The sequence below is a fragment of the Neolamprologus multifasciatus genome, chromosome 8 (assembly GCF_963576455.1).
Source record: "Neolamprologus multifasciatus chromosome 8, fNeoMul1.2, whole genome shotgun sequence".
Classification (NCBI taxonomy): domain Eukaryota; kingdom Metazoa; phylum Chordata; class Actinopteri; order Cichliformes; family Cichlidae; genus Neolamprologus; species Neolamprologus multifasciatus.
The window spans coordinates 22,638,501-22,651,167 of record NC_140446.1 but is presented as its reverse complement, the minus strand read 5'-3'; the positions used below and the strand labels follow the sequence as shown (position 1 = coordinate 22,651,167).

General features: G+C 40.3%; 1 protein-coding gene across 14 annotated transcripts in view; it reads left to right on the top strand.

Annotated features, from left to right (window-relative positions):
- cacna1g (calcium channel, voltage-dependent, T type, alpha 1G subunit) overlaps window positions 1-12,667 on the top strand; it is a 234,357-nt gene that overhangs the window by 87,248 nt on the left and 134,442 nt on the right. For all 14 annotated transcript variants that reach the window (XM_085170412.1, XM_085170420.1, XM_085170419.1 and 11 more), the window contains 4 exons: window positions 4,789-4,948; window positions 10,301-10,595; window positions 11,115-11,207; window positions 11,664-12,534. In XM_085170412.1, coding sequence (XP_085026538.1) covers window positions 4,789-4,948; window positions 10,301-10,595; window positions 11,115-11,207; window positions 11,664-12,534 — 1,419 coding nt within the window. The remainder of the gene's footprint in view (window positions 1-4,788; window positions 4,949-10,300; window positions 10,596-11,114; window positions 11,208-11,663; window positions 12,535-12,667) is intronic.

Below are 12,667 nucleotides of genomic sequence, written 5' to 3'. Positions count from 1 at the left end.
TGCGCCGTGATGGTAAATGCTATTTATGCTGCTACCGCGTCCAGTGTGTAAGGTGGCAGCTATTACACAAACGGAACTGTGCTTTTCAAGTACCATTCAAGTTTCCAGGCTTTCTCTGCTGTCGCTTTTCAATTTTAGCTGGATTTTACAGCTCCTGGATTTTTCTCCAGTGTCTGCGAAACACGCACGTTATCCTGCAAATGTTCAGCACTGTCACTCGTTCTCTTGTGCCTTACCTTTGCTCATCTCCTCCCTTCATCTCTCGCCCTGCCTCTCCTGACGGGCTGTGGCTCATTTTGTTCTCCAGATCTGAGAAAGTCCGCAAACTCCTTCTTGGGTTTCCTCCCATCTGTCAACACAGAAAAAAAAAATCTGTCAGTGTGCACCCGATTAAACAAAAAAAAACTGAAACAAAAAACAAACTCAGAGCTGAAGATATGAAAAGTTTCTGATGCAGTTTGTTGTGTCACTCGGGATGGCACAGTCGTCTAAACATGAAATGGATGAAATTTCGCCAACTTTAAAACAGGAATGGTAAATGCATGCACTTTCACTCCAGACCAGAGGAGATTTTAGTGGATATGGACACAAGCAAAGACTTTACTGTGTATTCTGACAGTGGATCTCCTCCAAATCACACTTTAAAGTATTCCTAATATATGTATATTTAAAAAAAAACATGAAGATGTCAAGGGAAACCCACTTTGATTCATGAATTTGTTTTTCATTTCATCTCATATTCCCTTTTTTTTTTTGCTCCTAACACAACTGATTGGATTTTAACTTGGAAATTGCTGATTTTTTCTGATTACCCTTTAATATTTTGAAGTAGAGCCCAACTGATTTCTCAGCAGAGAAATATTCTAACTTTCTCAATATTATAACTTAATGTTAGCTGTTTGCCAATATACTGGTATCCACATTCATCACAGCTAATAAAGACAAATTTAAAAAGTAAAGCAGAGATGGAAGAAGCACCCTTCAATCATGCTGTAAGTGTTGATGTTGACTAGTTCATCTGCTAGAGGAAAGTTTGGAAGTTTTGGAACGGCACAAACATAACAACCAGATCCGAGCAGAGTCAGGCAGAGTGTAAACAAGTAATGTGTTGTCTTGTAAACTGCATCGTCGTAGTATGTTATTAAGGACCCATAAATAACATCACATGATAGAACTGACAACCTGTCCAGGGTGTATCCGCCTCTCACCCTCTGGTAGCTGGGATAGACTCCTGACAGCCTTCTCATCTCACTCGTCGGGTTCAGATTAAAACATTAAGGTTTCAGGATCTTTACAAGTATTTCAAGCGAGCAGAGAAATTTGGAGAGTTCTTTGTGTTATTGCTGAGTTTTTACCTCACAATATAAAGCGCCTTGAGGCAACTGTTGTTGTTGTTTGGCGCTGTATAGATAAAATTTGAAATCAACTAACTGAATTATTTTTGCTTTGATTTTTTTTATCTGCATGGTCAGTTCTTAATGGTAAAACATTGCAGTTTTTTAAAGGAGGGAGATTCTTATGTACCTAAAATTCACTATGAAAATATCACTGGCCCAAATTTTAAACGAGTTTGCTGAAATGTTGACATTTTATTAATTCGTTACTTATTAAAGAACAAGATGGTTCATCATCCTGAAATGTCCTGAAAACTGGCACTAGTTTTTAAAAATTATAAAATTTTCTTACATTCATATATTTGGGGTTTTAAATACTTTTAGCATTGTAGACCAAAATAATGCTATTTTATTTCTATAAACATTTAGATCACACAATGCAGCTGCATCCATGCCGTTTTGGATCAGACAACACTATAATCCACAGTCCAATTTACAAGGTGGCAATAATGTGCCAAAACTGATACAAAGCCAGCAGGACCCTATGCTGCTACCAGGAGGCTGAGTCAAATCCAAAATAAAATATTTGTGGTCATACGCAGGTGGCAAGTCAGTTTAGACAACAAGGCACGTGTGAAAAGGAATACACGACAAAACCAAAGTACAATGCACAGGAAAAAAGGAAGATTATGTACAATTTGAATGAGGTATGGAAAGTTTGGCTAGAAATGAATATTCTGATAATGAAAAGGGAAATTTTTAAAAAAGCACAAAGTGGAATCAAGGATTTTCACAAAACACAAAGTGATTAAACACAAAAACCAACACAAAACTGTAATGGGAAGTCTGTCTATCTATCTATCTATCTATCTATCTATCTATCTATCTATCTATCTATCTATCTATAGCTTGTTTTTAATTAAATTTGAGATCAAACTTAATAAGATTCAAAAAAAAATTTTTTCATGTTTTGTCTTCAGTTTAACTCAAATTTTACTTAAAAGTCTTAATATTCTCAAAAGTGTCTAAATTAGCCTGTTTGGAATGTCTACAAGTAAACAAATTATTATAATGTACATTTATATATCAATTATATAACTTATACTACTAAGCATTTGTGTCTTATTTGGCTATTTTCAATTTTGGTACAATTTCATTCAAAATGATACCAAAAGTCTTAAAATTAGCATGTTTTTACAGGGTGTCTATAAGTAAACAAATTGTAACCTTTTCTTTTATCAAATCCGCACCTGCCCTTTTGAAAGCATCCGCCAAATAAACTAATGAGCTCAGTGCCTTGGTTTCTTTTAATGGGACCAGATAACCCTTTGATTTCATATATCTCGTTTTCCCACCCTCTGCCTGTTTGGTGCCCTTTCCGTTGACTCAGTGTCCTTCCCTTCTGCCCTCTGTTCCTCGGTGCCATCAAATGAGCTCTGCCATTGCAATGGCAGGCTTCGATTCGGCCTATCCAATTACCCAGAAAACCCCTGATCAGGAAAATGATCCTCATTATTAACGCCTGACTCAAAAACACAGCCAGAGAAGGAGAGACAGAGAGACAGAGAGATGGGCAGGCAGAGGTGGAACTAAAGACACAGAGGGGGAAAAGGGGAAACCGAAGCAGTGTGGTGGAGAATAGAGGTTACACATTGGCAAAAACAAGAGAGAACTGAACAAGGTTAGGTAAGATAGATTAACAGATGGTTGGATAGTATACAGCTAGTGAGAAAATCAATGTGAAAATCAAATCAAAATCTGAGGGACAGTGCCAGAGTTAGCAGAGGGAGTGTGTAGGCGGTAGGAAGTGTGTGTGTTGTCAGAAACTTGAGGGAACACTGTCCAGAGCAGACAGATTTAGAGATGTACTGTATGAAAGGCAATAAAGCAGGCCTTTTACTGTGGCTTTTATTCAGAACAAACTGTAGGAGTCCTGCTGGTACTTTCACAGACTGCTAACTACTTCCGCTTGACTCACGACCGTTGTATCTTCTCCAAATATATTTTTAAACATCATTTTAAAAGGGTGTTGCTAAGCACACCAACACAGTGGAATAACAGGTTTCTAGTAACTACTAAGCATTTATGCCGTCCGGGGCTCTGACTGGGATGTCACTTTGGATTTTTGCTACACCAGTGTCATCGTGGACAGTTATAGCACTTACAGTACTTTTCAGCAGCAGAAACTTTGACATATTTCACTGATGATCACTACATGCTGTTGGTTTGCACCACTTCTAAATAGCATCTCGCTAAATTTGGAAAGACATTGTCACTGTCACATTGGCATTCTGGTGTTGGACCAATTAGGGCTTACTGTAGTGTGTATACACTATATATTAGTGTTTATAATGCCTAGTTAGTGTTTTATTAACAATCATCGGATACTACTGTGAAAAGAAGTTGTGTTCGAGTTGTACTGTGGGCCTTGTAGTGATTAGATTCTGTCAAAAAAAGCAAACATAAACAATGTGTGGAATAAAAAGGCAGTAGCTAGCTATGTGTCAAACTGCATGATGTTAATTTCGTTGAGCATAGAGTCAGTTCAGGCAGAACAAGATCAATCTGGCTCTGCTGATACCTTTCTATGGAAACTCTAACAAGAGTTATTGGCTGCTTTAGCTTGCCCAACATTGCTGTACATCTGCAAGCCTCTTTGCAACCCACCTCCATCCCAGTTCTTTATGTTTTTCACATCAAAAATGTGGAAAAAGCCTAAAAACGAAAACAAAAGCTATCGGTCCTGTCAGTGCAACATGCCATTTATAAGTCATTATTAGCAGTGCTTTATATATTAAAAAAATGGATGGGCAAAATTAAATTCTGCTATACATGGCGGTCTACAGTTGTTCATTTCAATTTCCTGAAAACCTTTTTACTGGCGAAAAATTTCATCCTGAGAAACTGACACACTGAATCATTTCTGTTTGTCAAGGGCCCCATATTGTTTACGAGTGACCCACAGCACTGTACTTCGTCTCTTAAAATGAATGACCGTGTTTTGACAGTCCTTTAATAAGCTCTGTTTTGGTAGTATAAAACATAAAGCGCAGAGCGGCTATATTTACTAGATTATGACATGTAACAGGCTGTTATTTCTGTGATTCATCATTTTTGTTTCAGTTTCATTAAACTGAAAAAAGCTACTTCGGCATCTGCTGGAAAGTGTGTCATTTCATCAGATGAATAAAACACAAAATTTTGCACTTGTCCCTGCAGGTCTGTTAAAACAGGTAAATGCAACATTTAGTGTGAATGGTAGTAAATGGAGAAGTGCTTGCGCTGGTACTTGTTTGACTAGGATATATGCAGCGATGAAAAACGTTCTGCAGTGCCTCTTTAACTGAAAGAGCTTCGATTCTCCATTCAAACAGACCTGATCCACACAATGCAGCTACATGGATCTACTGTGTGCTGCACAGATGTTTGACCTGTGCTTTGTCTCTTCTCTCAGGTATGCGTATCCTTGTGACCCTGCTGCTGGACACCTTGCCTATGCTGGGTAATGTACTGCTGCTGTGCTTCTTCGTCTTCTTCATATTTGGCATAGTGGGCGTCCAGCTGTGGTCTGGCCTGCTCAGAAACCGCTGCTTCGTCAAAGACAACTTCTCCTTGTGAGTACCATGCTTTCCATTTCTACTGTACTCGTGTATACATTGTCTATTTTCAATTCAGTTCTATTTAATTCAGTTAAATTTTATTTATATAGCACAAAATCACAACAACGGTTCTCTCAAGGTGTTCGACACATTTGGTGCTTTCTTGTCCAAATTCCATTCAATGCAATTGTATTTATATAGTGCCAAATCACAGCAAAAGCCTAAAGGCATTTTGTGTTGTTAAGGAAAAGACCCTACAATAATGCAGAGAAAACCAACAATCAAACAATTCTCTATGTGCAGGCACTTGGTGATAGTGGGAAGGAAAAACTCCCTTTTAATCTGTTGTGTTCCGTTTTATATTGGTTTAAAATTACGGATTCAAATCTTATACAACATTGACATTTCCAGCATGCTAGACTGCAGTTGAGTACTAAAGTAGTACAAGATTCCTGTATAGAGAACAATACCACAACCTGCATTAGATTTTACTTTACCTTCAATGCCAAATAAGCCCTTTTAGCCAGCTAAAAATGCCCTCATCGATGGTAACATACATATATATATATATATATATACATACATACATACACACATATATATCTATATATCTATAGATATATATATCTATAGATATATCTATATATCTATAGATATATCTATATCTATAGATATATATATAGATATATCTATATATATATATATATATATATATATATATATATATATATATACATATATATATATATATATATATATACAGTGGGGCAAAAAAGTATTTAGTCAGCCACCGATTGTGCAAGTTCCCCCACTTAAAATGATGACAGAGGTCAGTAATTTGCACCAGAGGTACACTTCAACTGTGAGAGACAGAATGTGAAAAAAAAATCCATGAATTCACATGGTAGGATTTGTAAAGAATTTATTCGTAAATCAGGGTGGAAAATAAGTATTTGGTCAATAACAAAAATACAACTCAATACTTTGTAACATAACCTTTGTTGGCAATACAGAGGTCAACGTTTACTATAGGTCTTTACCAGGTTTGCACACACAGTAGCTGGTATTTTGGCCCATTCCTCCATGCAGATCTTCTCAAGAGCAGTGATGTTTTGGGGACCTCATTCACCAGGTCCCCCCGTGTGGTTCTGGGATCTTTGCTCACCGTTCTCATGATCATTTTGACCCCACGGGATGAGATCTTGCGTGGAGCCCCAGATCGAGGGAGATTATCAGTGGTCTTGTATGTCTTCCATTTTCTGATGATTGCTCCCACAGTTGATTTTTTCACACCAAGCTGCTTGCCTATTGTAGATTCACTCTTCCCAGTCTGGTGCAGGTCTACAATTCTTTTCCTGGTGTCCTTCGAAAGCTCTTTGGTCTTGGCCATGGCGGAGTTTGAAGTCTGACTGGTTGAGGCTGTGGACAGGTGTCTTTTATACAGATGATGAGGTCAAACAGGTGCCATTCATACAGGTAACGAGTGGGGGACAGAAAAGCTTCTTACAGAAGACGTTACAGGTCTGTGAGAGCCAGGGATTTTCCTTGTTTGAGGTGACCAAATACTTATTTTCCATCCTGATTTACGAATAAATTCTTTACAAATCCTACCATGTGAATTCATGGATTTTTTTTTCACATTCTGTCTCTCACAGTTGAAGTGTACCTCTGGTGCAAATTACTGACCTCTGTCATCATTTTAAGTGGGGGAACTTGCACAATCGGTGGCTGACTAAATACTTTTTTGCCCCACTGTATATATAGGTTTTAAATCCATCCTTTCGATGTGGAGCAGCAGCGGCTCTACTCTGAGCCCCTCCCGGATGGCTGAACTTCTCACCCTATCTCTAAGGGAGAGGCCAGCCACCCTTCGGAGGAAGCTCATTTCCGCCGCTTGTATCCGCGATCTCGTCCTTTCGGTCACTACCCACAGCTCGTGGCCATAGGTGAGGGTAGGGACGTAGATCGACCGGTAAATTGAGAGCGTCGCTTTTACACTCAGCTCCCTCTTCACCACGACGGACCGGTGCAGCGTCTGCATTACTGCAGCTGCAGCCCCAATCCGTCTGTCGATCTCCGGCTCCCTTCTCCCATCACTCGCGAACAAGACCCAGAGATACTTGAACTCCTCCACTTGGGGCAGGAACTCATCCCCGACCCGGAGTGGGCACTCCACCCTTTTCCGGCTGAGAACCATGGCCTCAGATTTGGAGGTGCTGATCCTCATTCCCGCTGCTCCACACTCGGCTGCGAACCGCTCCAGTGCGAGCTGGAGGCCCCCACCTGATGAAGCCAACAGAACCACATCATCCGCAAAAATCAGAGATGAGATTCTGAGGCCACCAAAGCGAAAGCCCTCCACCACTTGGCTGCACCTAGAAATCCTGTCCATAAAAATTATGAACAGAACCGGTGACAAAGGGCAGCCCTGGCGGAGCCCATCACCCACCAGGAATGAGTCCGACTTATTGCCGGCAATGCGAACCAAGCTCTTGCAACGGTTGTATAGGGATCGAATGGCTATGCTATTGGGGATGCTATTGCTGCAGCATAATTCTGCAGGAGATCGAAGTCAATCTGAGGAGTGAACTTTGACTGAGCACCCTAAACTAGGTCAAAAGGTCTGTGATCACAGAGTCTCATCACATTGATGAATGGGATAGACAAGCCTGGGAATAATGAGAAAGACGTCATGTGAACCCGGCATATAGAACATGGAAACCAATGACTTATTCATATTCCCTGTATCTTCCTGCCCTCATCGTTCCCCCTCGATGTATAACTCCTCACAGCTATAATTGAAGTTCATGCATAATGGCTTTGCTATGCAGGCATTTTTTCCCTCTGTCTCTTTCTCGCTTTCTCATCATCATCCTCAATTTTTAGACATTCCTCTCGTACCTGGAAAATCATTATCATTGTAATAGAAAAATGGCACCTAAGCCGAGTCATTTTTTCAATGTCCAAAGTCAGAAACATAACTGTTTTAATGCTTGCATCCTTTTCTCTTGAACACATATCACTGATACATATTTTAGTGCTTCGGCACAGGCTGTTAGCTTGGTTGACAGTAACTCTTTATTAGTCTGATTGAGACTATTGAAGTGGACCCGTGCGTCATGTCAGGATGTGATAAATCGACCGAACAACATACTGAGCTCATCAGAGCAATAAGTGCTCCTGTAGATCATCCCAAAGTTGGAAACAGATTTTAAGAATATATAAATAAGAGAGTGTGGATGAGTGGATAAGTAGTCACACAAAACATGTGATGCTACAGGGCAATTAATAAAACTGAATGTGTGTTGACAGACGAGCCAGATACTACAGAGTCACCAGACACACACCAGTTATTCCAGACAGGCGAGTGTTCTGCAACAGAAATGCCAAGATGTGTTATAGCAGGCAAATTCTCTTGTATATCCAACTCATCCAGTGCACACTGGGTTCTCCCTGGGTATTTGACCCTGGCTATTTCAAACACAATTAAAGCTAGCTTCACTGATTATTTACTCCAATCTGTTTGCACGAGTGTTAATCAGTGGAATCAGCTGCTGTAGTGTTTGCATGGATTTAAAACCTGCAGACTTTAGGATTTTGAAGTTGATCCACTTAAAATTGTGCAGGGTTTATAATAAAGTCTAAAAGGAACACCATTAGGAAAATTAAAAATGTCCCGCCAATTATGACAATAAATGCAGGCTGCAGTTGAATACATGTGAAAAAGACTATTCCCTGAGGAAAGACATCTCTGGACTTTTTTTTTTCTTGGAAACATTCAAGGTCACATATTTAACCTGAGATATTTCGTCAGGCTGTTTTGCAACATGCAGCTGCTCAAATTTATGCATTACTTTTAAGATGATAATTCTTTCGGAATCATTTATAATTTATATATATCTTATTTGCCTCACTTTTTGAGGTCCAGTCATTTAGTGTGAGATTTTCTAACTTTTGAAAGAAGAAAAAAAAACATGGTTTTACTCTTATTAATAAAAATAGTTGCATTTTTGACTAAAATATGTGATGCTTTCTAATTGCAGTACTTTTGTAGTATTGTTTCTACAACCCTATATGTCTGTCTATTTTATATATGATCGACCTGTCTTATCTTTTATTAGATTTAGTGTTAAGTTCGGATAAATGAATAATATTGGGTAACTTTAACATTCGTGTAGACGCTGATGCTGACAGCCTTGACACAGATTCATTAAATTATTACACTTTATTGGGTTTTTTCAGAGTGAATATAACCCAACTCAGAGTGTAATTTAAACACATAATTGTAATTTAATTACACTGCACTGGGAAATACATTTCAATACAGTAGATAATACAATAGTCTTTCTGAAAGTGCTGTAACTGAGTTTGTGGAAGTAATTCCTCCAGTGTTATTATCCTCAATGCTGTGTGCCAACACTTCTAAATTTGGACAAAACTGGGGTTATTGTACTCGGCCCTCTTAGAAACATGGCATCTGACCAGGTACTTACTCTCGATGGCATTACTTTAGCCTTCAGTAAACTTGAGGAAATCTGTTATGTTTGAGCATTAATGTCCTTCAGTGTGCATGTTAAACAACTATGTAGGACGTCCTTTATTCATTTGCACATATATTTTAATCTAAAAAGAAATCTAGTTTCAGAGTGATGCTGAAAGACTAGTTGATGCATTTGTTACTTTTAGGATGGACTATTGTAATTCATTATTATCGGGTCATTCTAAAGTCTCTCTGAGAACCATTGTGCTGATTCAGAATGCTGCAGTAAGAGTATTAACAGTGAGAGTAAAGGGTATATTCTGCCCATATTAGGAACATGGGCATCATTGACTGCCTGTTAAATCCAGAACAGACTTTGAAATCCTTCTCCTCATATACAAGGATTTGAATAATCAAGCCTCATTGTATTTTAAAAATATAATAGTACCATAACATCCAAATTTGACACATCACTCTCAAATTGTAGGGTTTCTTGTGGTTTGCTTATTTATAGTTTATAGTTAGGGATCAGATGGTCATATCCTAGTTATGCTGCAAAGCCTGAATGCTTCTCATCACTGTTTCTTTTCACTCAGCTCTTTTCACTCTCCATATACTTATAAATCACTATTTCATATAGAAGTTTAAACCAACATTAGTGATTATTAAAATATGCTCTCTTGTCTTTCCCTTCATTCCCAACTGGTTGCACCAGATAGCTGCAGCTCCCTGACCCTGATTCTGGATTAGTTAATTGCTGGGGTTTTGTTGGGGTCTGTCTGATGTTGCGGGGTCTTTTGGCCAACTCACTGCCATTTTAATTTAGTCCTGATTTTTCTGTGAGTTAATGCAATCTGACTAATATTTCCCCTTCTTCCTCCTGCAAGCCCTCTGTCTGTGGAGCTGGGAAAGTACTACCACACTGAAAACGACGACGAGAACCCCTTCATCTGCTCTCAACCCCGAGACAACGGCATGAGGGACTGTAGCTCGATTCCCAAGCTGTATGAGGAGGGGGGGCTGGAGTGCATCCTGGATATTGACTCTTATAACAGCACTGACAACACCACCTGCGTCAACTGGAACCAGTATTATACCAACTGCTCTGCTGGTCTGATCAACCCCTTCAAGGGAGCCATCAACTTTGATAACATCTGCTATGCTTGGATCGCCATCTTTCAGGTAGGACAAATGGTCGGATTTGAAGATGCCAAAATAGTTTTTCTGCAGTGGCAACATACAGTACGATTTGGCCCATGCACAATCCTGTAATCCGAAATGGAGATGAAGAGGGAGAAATGGAGCCTAATTACCCCTGGGCTAGTCTATCAGAGAAAGAGGGCTTAGAGGATTAGCAGGTCACCAACATCGCACAACCAGACTGCAGCTTATTTTTTCCGCACCATTTCTTTGGTATCTTCACATCATCTGAATAACATTTTGTTGGAGTATTCAGTCATAGTTATCTTGCTGGGGGGCGGGTATTTTTAGAGAGCCAGACTGAAGATGTTCAGCCTGCGTGGGGTAAAACAAACAACATAAATGTTGGAGGATTACTCTTATGCTGAGTCCTGGTTTTTATAGCACTGGGAAATATGTCCTCTTTCAATTTCTATTTTTAAATTCCATTCTTTATTTGGTTTCTTCTTTCAATTTTTTTTTTATGTTTGTATGTACTTAACTCCTGGTGTTCATTTTTAGGTGATTACCCTGGAAGGCTGGGTGGACATCATGTACTTTGTGATGGATGCTCACTCCTTCTACAACTTCATCTACTTCATCCTGCTCATTATTGTAAGTATATCTGCACACGATTGAAGAAGAGGGTCAACTGGGGGTGTGAGCATCCACTGATCATGTGTGAATGTAGGCTGTACACAAGATGGACATAACTACTGTGATATGACCCAATGCTTTAAGCCTCAATATTAAAACTTTTGCAGCTGCTAGCATATTTGGACAAGAGGGTGGGGTGCTAAGATATTAGCTAATGGTTACCAAGCTTGGTAATCTCTATCCACAAACTGTACAAGTGTAGACAGATGCTAAGTAACATAGTATGTAACATACCTGAAAAAGCCCCAACAGCCTAACATTAAGTAGAGGTCCAGCTGAATTGTTCAGATTAGCAGAGCTAATTGCTAATGCTAACAACTACCTGGGTCAACACATCTTTCAAACAACGTTCTCTCTGTAGTCTTCATTCTTTAGACCTCAGTAACAATATCATCTCTCTTTCTTTCCCCTTAGATTGGCTCGTTCTTCATGATCAACCTGTGCCTGGTCGTCATTGCCACTCAGTTCTCAGAGACCAAGCAGAGGGAGAGCCAGCTGATGAAGGAACAACGAGTGCGCTTCATGTCCAACGCCAGCACTCTGGCATCCCTATCTGAGCCAGGCTCCTGCTATGACGAGCTCCTCAAGTACTTGGTTCACATCATCCGCAAGGGGGCCAAGCAAGTGGCCCATATCTGCAGGCTCTTGGCCCGTCGTGCTGGGTTCCACATTGCTGCCTCGCCCCCAGCCACAGATATCCAACGCAGCCACAGCCAGAGGAGAAGGAGAAAGACCTCCAGGCAGGGGTCTGTGTCAGTTCATCACATAATGCATCATCATCACCAGCACCACCACCACCACTACCATCTAGGGAATGGTAGTGTGAGGGGAGGAGGGAGCACCAGATGTTTGGACAGTAGGGAGGCAGAAGGTGGGGCTCATAACAACAATGGGGGAACTCTCATAGCAAACACTGGAAGTGGGCATCTTGCCGTGGCGCTACCCTCTTCAGTGACAGCAGCAACTTCTGATATGAACCTTGCGATTTTGTCCAGTCCTGCTGCTGATTCATCCTCAGTTTGCAGCATTTTCAACATCAACTCTGGAATTGCTCCAGGCTTCTTCTCCTTGGCTCCGGCTCCCAAGTCCAGGGCCATTAAGAGGAACTCTGTGCCCTTTGCTGCTCCAGGGCCTAAGAACTACCCCACCCTTCAAGCTCAGGCTCTGGCCGAGTCTAGAAGAGGGAGCATTGCAGCTAGCACCCTGATGAACATCAACCTTAATATTCCACCAATGCCCCAGGACAGAAGGCCATCGAGTCTGGTAGACCCGCTCAGTCCAACAGGTAGACACACAATGAGGCAGCAGATGCAGATACATTTTTGTGTGTTAGCTGAGCTGAATAGGAGAAAAAAATAGAATATCCACGGGTTTAGATTTACTTGAGTGAGCTACCCTGATATATGACTGGCTGACCA